This window comes from Monopterus albus, unplaced genomic scaffold, assembly GCF_001952655.1.
Source record: "Monopterus albus unplaced genomic scaffold, M_albus_1.0 scaffold34.1, whole genome shotgun sequence".
NCBI classification, from domain to species: Eukaryota; Metazoa; Chordata; class Actinopteri; order Synbranchiformes; family Synbranchidae; genus Monopterus; species Monopterus albus.
In genome coordinates, this window is record NW_018127914.1 from 2,983,660 (window position 1) to 2,995,264 (window position 11,605).

The 11,605-nt window shown below is 42.3% G+C and overlaps 1 protein-coding gene across 10 annotated transcripts in view; it reads left to right on the top strand.

Moving 5' to 3' along the window:
* The window catches only part of rbms3 (RNA binding motif, single stranded interacting protein), a 252,071-nt gene that overhangs the window by 181,371 nt on the left and 59,095 nt on the right, over window positions 1–11,605 (top strand). For all 10 annotated transcript variants that reach the window (XM_020597445.1, XM_020597442.1, XM_020597446.1 and 7 more), the window contains one exon: window positions 9,811–9,968. In XM_020597445.1, coding sequence (XP_020453101.1) covers window positions 9,811–9,968 — 158 coding nt within the window. The remainder of the gene's footprint in view (window positions 1–9,810; window positions 9,969–11,605) is intronic.

The window sequence follows — 11,605 nt, forward strand, 5'->3', positions numbered from 1 at the left end:
TATATATATACTGTATATATTATATGGGTCTGGAGAGACGTGCATGCAAAATGAAACTTGACTGGTTGGCAGAGGCATGCAACCGCAAGGCGGTAATTCTTGTTCCTGATGGAAAGGGAACTAATACTCCACATCAGTGTTTTGTAATTGAAAATCATTGCATCAGTTCCACCGCTGAACCTGACTGATGTCACATAAATGTTGATTTGTTCTGAGTGGCTTTCTCCACACAACACTTCCATTATTGCTTTTTTATTACTTTTGTTGTTGCTGTTTTCCATTGAGAAATAATTCTTTAATATATATTTCAATATTTCTGCAGCTCTCGCTGCCACCATGTCGTCGTTTCTCTGAACCACTGTGACAGATCTAAGGCGCGAGGTATTTCTGCTGCAGTTAGACATATGATGTTTGCACATCGCGGTGTAGTTTCATGTGGCAGACTTAGTGCTCCCTAGAGAGTAGTGGGACATGGCACAAGGAATAACAAATGAGTCCATGACCCAAGGTAGTTATTCAGGGTGTGTTTGTGAAGCAGGCAAACATATTCTATTTGCTTTGCAGTAGATTCATAAGTGAAAATTGCATTGTGCCTCCATTTGGAGAGCAGGTGATCGAGTGTGGAAGGGAACAAAGAGATTGTCACTCTCCTGGTTTCTGATGATGTTTTACCATCTACTGAAAGGCGGCTCACACGTCCTGCCTGTCATCGTGAATCTGCCTTGTCAACATACTGTATGTCTCCACTTTTTTTAACCAGATTGAAAGAGAGCTGCAACTGTGTGCAACTGAATGCAACTGCGTGCGAGTATTTCAGTGAAAATGTGCGAAGGTCTTCGATGCATGTGGTAGCGCACGCATGTGAATTCCTCCCTGTCTCCCTATCTGTTAACTAATTTTGAACCTCTGATTCAACCAACACATTCGGCGTGGGGGAGGGGCATGTGGACGCATCCTTTTGAAGTTACTTAGCATCCACCACCACAGCTCATTTGACCTATATGCCATGGAGAAAACACACATGATGATTTTCTGATGCGGTGAACCCCATCAAGAGCAGCTCTGAGCATCTTATGTGGTGCAGTTCTCAGGACAGCATGCGCTGAACGAGACAGTCTGAAATGTAGAAGAGACTGGCATGTTGGGGCATGCTTTCATGAGTTTTTTAGTGCATGCTGTAGGTCCCTGTGATCTCAGTAAAGTAGAGCAGCAGTGCTCCAAAGTTTTGTCTGGTTTGCCCCCACAGTCATTGTACACTATACAGTAGCTGTACCGTGAGGGGCATCTCATGAGCTGTGGTGGATCCATGCAAGACCCAGTTATCCTGCAACTAGTGATGTTTACCCTCTTCATTTTTGTTTGTTAGTTTTGTTTACAGTCAATTTGGTTACATTTGGACTGACAACAATCTCTGACTAGTAGTCAGTGATTCACAGTTTTCAGGTAAGAAACAAAATCATGGCTCTTTGTATTGTTCATGCTTATTTCTGAGTACTTGTATTAAGCACTCACTTTATATGTCAGAAATTAAAAAGATCACTCCTCTACATAAGTGACTGGAAAGGCCTAATCTAACATGAAGCATCATACTTTAGAAAATTGCCATGTGCGCTCACTAGGAGTATGAAAATTGCCATGTGCGCTCACTAGGAGGAAGGCAAACCATGTATAGAAATGTGTACACACCTCCCCCCCATCAAAATCAATCTGACCACAACAAAAGTAGTATATTGTTCTTTTTTTAAAGCATGTACCTACAAAACTACCATCAAACCAAAACGTGCAGAATGCTACCACAATGTTACAGGCTCACTAGATCTCAGTGGATTTAAATTATCTCTTGGGTGACTGGAGAAGTAGCAACGTCTCATTTTACCACATTTCCCTATACAACAGTTAGAGGATGTCATGTTCTCATTTAGTATGTTATCTCTGCACATAGTAAATGATCAAATGTTCTCAACACTGTGGGCTACATACAAAGAGGAAAATTACTGTAATAGTGATAGAAAAAGATAGGTTGAAAGGCAAACGTTTGTAAAAGTTTCCTATCTTAGCAAATAACATAAAATAATAAAAGATCTTGTACTGATTGAAAGGTCATCTCTAATCAACAGATTCAGTAGATTTCCTGCATAAGCCCAGAGAGGTCCTTGCGTTGGTCAGGAGTGCAAATCAAACAGCTCCAAAACCATCACCAGCTCTCTCTGCCTCCACATGATGTCAACCTGGAGGAATTCAATCTCAGAAATGATATCATGAATGATGCATAACATGGAAAAATGCATTTACCCTGGCGACAACACAATGAGCTGTTGTTGCAAACACCATAATGGAAAAATACGAAGGTTATGGTGATGAAAATGTCTTATGAAACTCAGGAGACATTTGTGGATGTTGTCTACTCCTGATCTGAGGGAGCACGACCAAGGACGTAACCACAGCTCATAAGGAAATTCCTCAATATTTCTGCAAAGTGAGGATGAATTTGGTGTTGAAGCCCTCAGGGAGCGTAGTAAGGAGTGTCTTTGCATGTACGCTTGCCTACCCACTTACATTATGTGTGGATGAGTTTTGTCTCCTTTTGCTGGAGCCGGTGTGCCAGTCTTCCATGTTAATAATGGATTTTTGATATGAGCACCACATGAAATTTTAATCTTTGGAATATTAGCTCACTGAGAAAGATACACAATCAAATCAGGGGGTCGTGTTTAAGCGGATGAAGCATTTAAATTCGCATTAGCCCAGCATCAAAATGTATGAGGCATGACATTGAAGGCAGATACAATTTAGTGGTGTTATGTCACTTTTTCAGTATAAAGGTGTGATCCTCCATCAAACATCTGCAAAAGTGTGAAAGTGGCACTTGATATGGTTGATGAAACTTTCTGGATACTGGGAAATGTTAAAATAGGGAAAATACAGAGTAACATTCAATCTGTATCTTATTGTGTGGTCCCCAGAAAACATATTTCAGATGCCACACCCTGTACCTTTGCTTGACTATACATGCAACAGCACAGTTATTTGACACATTAAAGAACGTACCAGAAGCGGGTTTTGTGCCACACCGCTCCCTGAATCTTCTACTGAATGAGTGTATTACTAGTGGTGCCAGCAGAGAGCAGGCCCAGCTTAGAGAGTGAGTAAAACAAAGCCCCACCACTGTGTTAACTTTCTCAAAGGCTCAATAATATATCACCCACTTTTGTTCCTTACACAGCATCTATCATCTCAGCATAATGCAGAGTAGCTAGAAAGCCATTTCCCACTAGCAGCAATAGACCAAAGATTGACAATTTGTGCGTGTTTGCATGGATATAATCACATGTATGCCTGTGTGTGTTGATCCTGTGATTCTGTGCATATATGACATGCAGTGCTGTGTGTACTGTAATTATGTGACTGTGAGTGTACTGTAGATCTTAAACCCAAACTAAACACCTCAGTGCCTCTGGGCTACTAGGACACACTTAGTTGTCATTGGCTTGGATTGCACTCATGGGAAGAATTTGGTAGCTGAATAATGTGATGTATTAAGCTGTGCTTTGCAGCACCGTATGGTAATTTGTAAGATTGTTATTTAATCAGGTAACACTGTATTCCAGGCAAATAGAACACTGCATGAGCAAGGTGAACATCTAATCTTTTGCTCCTCGGCTTTAGATTCCACTCTTGTTTTTTTCTGTCTTACAAAAAAGAAATAAATAAACTTTGAATAATTTTTTGGCATTGAAATAATACTGGGAGGTTAATTAATGAGTGTTTTCTAAGACACCATCTGTTGGTGAGTGAATGATCTTGTTGCATCTACTCAGACTGATCAATCATGTAAGATAGCTTAATGCAAATAAATGAAATTACTGAGTGGTTTGGTAGTGCATAGTGGGAATGATGACAAATCAGGAAAGCAGACTGACTCTGTCAATTCACAGGAGAGCGGAGGTAATCATTTCTCAACCATAAAGATAAATTCTGTGTGTTCTGTACATTATGTCCCACCTCTCTGTGCACACAAATGCCACCTCTTCAGTCTAGTAGACACTGTTTTGGACTTTTAGCTGCTGAAAGCTCCTCTATAGCTGACTGTTTGAAATGACTACTTGCAATTTGAAAAACCTCTTGTTATATCTAGGCAGAGCTGATTTATGGGCTTTACTTTGACACCGCAGGGTAGTGAAGCTGGAATAACAGAAGTCTAACAACAGAATATGTAGTCAAAATGTTCACATCATGCTGCCACTTACATTTACATGCCTCCAAATGCACTAGAAACTTCAGAAAATAGTCCAAAAAACAGTGTAGGAGTGATGTAATGTAGATCTGGTTCAGAAGAAGGAAATTCATTAATTTCATGTATCGCAAACATCTTCTGTGGGAAGCTGTGATGAAATGCCAGGACCTATCAGAGTTATCTATTAATTATTTTATCTTCTCATATCCTCTTGAATATAATCACAAACAAGTAAGTGATGGAAACATGCACTGATTAGTTCATATTCTATGTAACACTTTAATAGAAACTTCCTCTCTAATCACTCTCAAACCAAAGGGCTCGTAGCAAAACCACCCACTGAGGTGATTCAGATTATAAATTATAGGAAAGATGATGTCTGTAACAGAAAAAACTAGGTTTAATTCAGTTCTTAAAGCACTGACAAATGTATGCCTATGTGGTATGTTTGCAGTCTTTATCTTAAACCCCTGCCAACCCCTCGTTTATTGCCGTGCTATTAAAATCATATTTAACTGACAGGTGTTTTAAGCTGTTTGTTCAGATGTAATATCATAATTGGACTGAAAATGGCTGCTATGGGTAATGGCACCGATCCTTTGCCTCACAGCCCTTTGTTTCAAGCAGAAGGTTTGAAACAGGAATGTGGATTTGGTCAGCCATCCACTGAGCAGCAGACGGACCTGACTCATTACCAGCTTGTGCTCTCATCATCTTTCTCTTGCTCTGTAACATGCTGTTCTGTGATTGAGCACATCTAGATCAGACACATTTGGGTATATAATGTGCATTTGTATATCTCAGCATGCTAGTAAGGATGTATATCGGATTGAAAGGACAATTTAAGCCTGGTTTCACCATCTTTCTGTAGAATCCCACTTTGTACACAGAAAACCTTGAACCTGACGTGTACTAATGGAGGATAGATAAATGACCAGCTATTTGTTTAATGGGCAGCAACCTGTAAAAAATGTGATTTTGTGATGAACTCTGACTTGACCTTGTGTACACCTGTATTCTCAAGTCCCCCAGCTTAGCTGTAAATGGCTGGAATGGACAGAGACAGGCAGGATGGGGACACACTGTAATGTTGCTTCTTGGATGAGGATGAGGTTTGAAGTCAAGTGTCACAGAGGGGCTTGATAACAGACACAATGGCGGAGCGTTAAACATGATCCTGCCATCCATGCATCAGTGGCAACAGAAAATGTTGGGAAGCGCTCATCAAAGGGCAGTAAGCTGCCCAACTGACTTCACCTGCTGTTGTCTGATTATCTGACTAGCCAGCTGACAGAATGATGGCTCTTTTGTAGTGATACCTTTTTTGTCTCAGAGTTCTCTGGCTCTTCACAAATTAAACTCAAGCTTTTGAAGTGAGGTGATGTGCTCATATGTTGCTCTCCTCACTGACTCCCCAGTCCTGCATCCTCCTGCTCCTGCCTTCCACTTGGTTGGCCTGCTTGTCTTTTGAATACATTCTGCAGATTCAGGTTCCCATAGCAAAATCTGAGTGCACGTCCTACATGCAAGAGCAAAGGTGCGCTTCCCTCCAGCTTCTGCAGACTTGTCAGCAGCAGTGTAAAACAGAAACTACTGCTTCCTTGCAGTTTTCCCCAACCAGACAACACTGAGCCCTATTGTCTTTGGCTTTAATTGTGCTCTTTCAGGCTGCTGGTTAGTCATACAGCAGGCCAGAGTAGCATACCTGAGGGGAATGAATAGTGTGAAGGATTGGCAACCACATGCACACTAGTACATGAGCACACGCATCCTTGTTGAGTGTGTATCAGTGTTTAGAGGAGCAGCCGTGAAGCCCTGTAGAGCCAATTACACATACAGCTCTCGTCTCCCGAGCAAGCTGAATAGATAGAGGGAGAGGATGAAGTAGCAGAAGAAAGGAAGGACAAGCAGTAATGGACTGATGGACAGCGTAGTATGCTAGTAGGAAAAGTAGGAGGTTGAGAGAAGGTGTGAAGGTGCAGAAGTGAGCATGGAATGAAACTGTGACTTGGAGAAAGAGGCTATGGAGAGGTTAGTGGTGCTGTATGAAGAGAGGATAAAAAGATGGTTTAAGAATCTGCAAGATATAATAACAGAAGAAGTGAGTCTTGACCAGATAACGAGGGGCAACTCTGAGCCTCAACACGGCGTTAGATGCAGTGCCCCCAGTCAAGACACATATCTATTTGTCTAACTTTTATCAGTTAAGTGGATACAGCCCTGAGAGCCCCATAGGCAGAACATGACACTTCTAAAGGCTGACGTCTCTTTTCCCTCAAGCATTGTCAAAAGGCAACAAGAGCCTCCTTTTAAGTGTTATATCTGTCTGTCATGTCGGCTCCCTGTGTTGCTTTCTCTCCAGCCTTTTTTTTTTTTACCTTTTTTCTCTTTCACCTTTTGCACTATAATCTATAGCTCCTTTTTATCTTTTTTGCTTAACTCAGATCCTCACTTTGCTTTTTTTTCCTCTCTACTAATACTCCCCCTCCCCTGCAGCATGGTAATGTTCTCAGAAATTACAGTGAGGTAAACAGAGCAGGGTGTCGAAATGAAATAACAGCTACGGGGTTGTCAGTTCTAGCGAGGGGGCCATCCGTCACACACACACACACACACACACACACACACACACAGTTGGATTCCTCCTGTCCTCCTGGTGGCAAGGTGAAGGAATTATGCTCATCAGAGGCCCAGCGCAGCCTGGAGCCTTTCCATTAACCTTCTACAATGCTGGTCAATGGTGATGGGACAGACACAACTGCCATCATACACACAAGATGCAGGCATGCTTATGCTTCTGGGAAACACACACATAAACCGAGAAAAGTTGCATATAAGCACAGCATTACAGTACAGCTATGATGCCCATCTATGGCTGCTATGAAAGAAAATACACACAAACACACACATCTCAATTACCCTTTCATTCATAGCTTGACAGCAGAGCGTGTGCGAAGGCTGACATTAGAGGAAATTAAATCTCCTTCTGGACTGGGCCAGCCCATCTCACCTCCTGTCAAAATGTTCCCATTTCCAGTCCTCCTCATTACCTTCTCATCTGGGTATTTAGGGCTTTGTGGTGCAGGACGTCATCAAAGAGAAAACTTAGCGAGACAGCCGTGAGTAGATGAGGCCTCCCCGTGATAATCCTCCCAGCAAACGGAGCCCTGTGCTATTATCCCATGCGCACAAATTGCTGCTTCACATCCTGCCACATTCTTTCACCACATGTACTGTCACATGCTTGTTGGAGAAAGTGCCTTCATTCAAAGGCACACACACATAAACACACAAACTCTAGCATCATTGGCTTAGGCCAGTGAGTGACTCAGTCAGTTAACTCTTTGATCCAGACCTCCTGTCTGCATTGGAATACGAAGTCTATTTTACAAACTACTGAAAAACGTCGCCTCGCTTAACCAGTGAAACTCAAAGGAAATCACAGCTGCACGCCTACACACACAAAAGGGACTTAGCAGGAGAGTGACACGTGTACAGTCAATTTTTATGGGCAGACTTAATTAAGCTTCATTCACTGCCAAATCCTGTGTTATATAAACTCTTGTGAGCTTTTTCTCGCTTGCTCTAAAGCACATAGATGTGACAAACCTGCAGAAGAATGAGGATCTTAGTTTTCCGCAAAGTTAAGTAATCGACTTCCTGGTTTAAGGAGAAAGAGCTGCAGTTTTCCTGCTCTCACATTATGCACTAGATTTCTCCCTATTGCTTTAATCAGTTCAAACATGTCCTGTCAGATAAGACAGCTAATTAATCAGGGGAGGGACTAGTCTTCCCCTCTGCTGGTGGAGGCACTTCCTCTCCTCCTCTGTAACCTTTACTTCCACCATCAACAGAAAGCAAAACAAGACATTGCAGGTGGCAATTGAAGTATCTCCAGAAACCCCCAACTGAGACGAAGACAGACTTCTGTGCTGAAGTTGCTGTTTAGAATACTGCCTGTGTGTGTGAAAAAGATCACTGTTTCATCTTTTCTGATGCATTTGTTTGAGGCTAAATCAATTAATTTTGAAGTAAAGTTTTGCCGCTGACAGATTCCAACACTACTGGTGTAAGTTAAATTCTATTTTTGTGCAGTGTCTTAATTTTATTTTGGGAAAAATGAGTTGGCTCTTCTTCTACTTCTCCTTGCTTCTCTTCTTCTTTTGTTGTGTTGTCAGTTTTAATATCACTTCATACTCTTTATATAGATGTATGCTTTGCTAAAATGTTACTGTTATAAAGGATAAATCCCATCACATAGAATATTACCTTTGTACATGGCAAAGCCCCTTTCAAAGGGCCTCCACTGCTCACATTATTGATCTGAAGTGGGTCAAAATGTAGCCTTCTGATAAGAAAGGCTGTTATTATCTTTGAGAAACTAATTACTTACTGTATTAAATAAAATCAGTTGAATACATCCAGTTGACTCACGTCATAATAACCAGACCACACATGTGAAATGAAGAGTACATGATAAATATTTGATGTTTTCAATAAGTTTACATCTTCACTGAAGGTGTCGCAAGGGTACTCTGTCGTCTGACTGTGCTGAACTGGATGGAAGTGTTTTTAAATGTTGCCATGTTCACTCACTCTTTGCATTATGCTGGCTACCAACCACAGCACAGATCACTTTTTCTCATCTTGCTTTTGCTCTTGATAGCTTTAACCTGGGATAGCGCTGAACGAAGGTTTAGAGATGTGGAAGCTGGTAGAAGATGTGAAAAATGAGAGCTGGTAGCTGGCTGCCTATTTGAACAGTTTACCTGCTACCTGAGTGGGAGGATAGAATGTAATTTGACATGTTAGAAAAGAATATACTACCATGCATACAGCATCATGAACATGCCTAATTAGAGATGAGGATGACATAATGTATTTTCATGCTTAATTAAGAGACTGACTTGAAAGATAGATGGATGGATGGATGCCTGGGTGACGTACTCTGCATGGTGGTGCCTGGCTCAGTGGCTGATTGACTGGCGGGGGCTGTGCTGCTGTTTCCAGCTGTTCTACAGTAGATCTCATCACGCCCTGTGCTACCTCATGCTCAACCCACCACCAGCTGTGCAGCTTCACCTAGCTGCCAGCAGCCCTTAGGCACTACTGTTGTACAGTACACACTACACAGCTTCTCTTTCTGTCCCATTTTCTCTTGATCTTTAATCTTAATACTTAACACAGAAGCACACCCCGAGGACTCCAATGTAAATATGTACACCACACAAGTTAATACAGACCTGCACTGTCATAATGCTTTCTGTTCACTCACATTCATATTGTAGCCTACACACTCACATTTTCACACACATACTATAGATCTGCTGTGAGCTGTTGGTGTATCCTTATTGCATGTGAGCAGATGAATGTGTGAGCATCAGTAACACCAAACATCATGTGAGTGAAGCTAGAGTTGAGTTGCACTGTTGGTAATAATGTTGTGTTACATGATGGCTCATGACAGAAAGCTGATGAGTTTTTTGCAATTCCCGTAACTAATTAATATTTCTCATACCGTCTTTTCTTCTCTCTCCTCTTCCTCCCCTCCGCTCTTCAATCTCCTGGCCTTTCAGCAACAAGAACAAGACCCCACCAACCTGTACATCTCCAACTTGCCAGTGTCTATGGATGAGCAAGAGCTGGAGAACATGCTGAAGCCGCTGGGTCACGTCATCTCCACAAGGATACTGAGAGATGCCAATGGGGTCAGCAGAGGAGTTGGTTTTGCCAGGTACCCACTGATGATGATACTAATGTGACATGGAGGCACTGATTTAAAGGCACATGACCAAGCCCACTGTTGTACAGGCAAACACTTGCACACCATATGTGTATATACACATTGACTTTAAAGAGACACTTGTCAGATGAATCCTACCTCCAGGAAACATTAAAAGGTGAATTATTTCTTTCCAAGCCTGTTTGACAGTGTGTCTGCCAGTGGGTGAGTTTGTCTTGGTTGATGTCTGTTAGTTTGTGCACTTGTTTTTAACTATATGCACATATACAGTATATACCTATTATTTGGTGTTTGTCCTTGTGCAGATACCCCCTTGCCCATACAGTATAGCCTGGCCTGCTGTATTCCCACCCCCAAGCCTATTACTGAACAGTGTGTTTCTTTTTCCATTTAGAAAAGTTTCCACTTCAGCTTGTTAATCCCCCAAAGTCATAAACCGCTCTGTCCTTGTCCTCAGCAGCAGCGACCAGGCTCTCATTCCTCTCCACACATTCCTCCCTTGTTTACCCAGAGGAGGCCACTGACGGCCACAGAACCGCCACTTTGCTGGGATTTTTCTTAATCACCTGCTTTGGCTGAACTCCCCTCCTATTCCTCGTTCTATTACCAAGGGTTACAGCAGGACAGACAAACACATACACACACACACACACACACACATACAAACCGCAACTTAGGCACAAACATGAGCATATGTGCAGACAGGCCTCTACACAGCCATGCATGCACATGTGCACATATGCCACCACACACATTCAAAAGCAGACTTTCATACATAGACACACACAGGTAGGCAGCCTCCTGCAGACCAACAAGCTGAGCATAGCAACAACCTGCCACAGGCCACCTGTTCCAGCAGCCATCAGTGGGAGGAGGAAGAGACATGATGGAAAGGGAGAGTGACACAGCAGGAGAGAGAGAGGGACAGGAGTGTGAAATTATGGCCAGGTAAAAAGAACTAATCATAGGGGTTACTCCAATGAGAAATAGAAGGTGATAGGAAGGAGAAGGCAGTCTGAGACAGACAAAGAATGAGGAATAGAAAGTGAATAGATGTGTGGGGGAAAATGTGAAAAGTGAATGAGTGGTGTTTTGGTTAGATAAGGAGAAAACAGAACAAAAGAGAAGTACAGAAGGTCTTGTTGTCTATTTATGAATCACAAAATAACATAGAATGGTTGGTAATGGATACAGAAAAATAACCCAGACAGAGACTGAAAGAAAGGACAGAAAGAAAAAAGAATTAATGTGATTTATAAATTGTAGAGCTCCCGTTAGTTGTGTCAACAGACAGACAGACAGCTGCTGAGGGTTGGGCCATGAGGGGCATTAGAGAGAGTAAACCGAGCTAAGTGTTTGTGGGCCGATCCATTACTGTTATCAGAGCCCATTACTCCAGCCCCAGCACTAATCATTGCAGACAGCAGCACCTGATGCCATTAACCAGCAGCACACAGAGAAAAGCCTGCCTGCCTCACTGCCTACCTGGCTGGCTCAGTGACTGGCCAGCTACCCCAAAAGCCTGACTCACCAATAGACAGTCTGGCTGACTGGTTTGTTTCTCTATGGCTGCCTAATAGCTTGTCTGCCTTATTTACTCCTTGTCTGCCCACCTGTTTTCTGCCTTT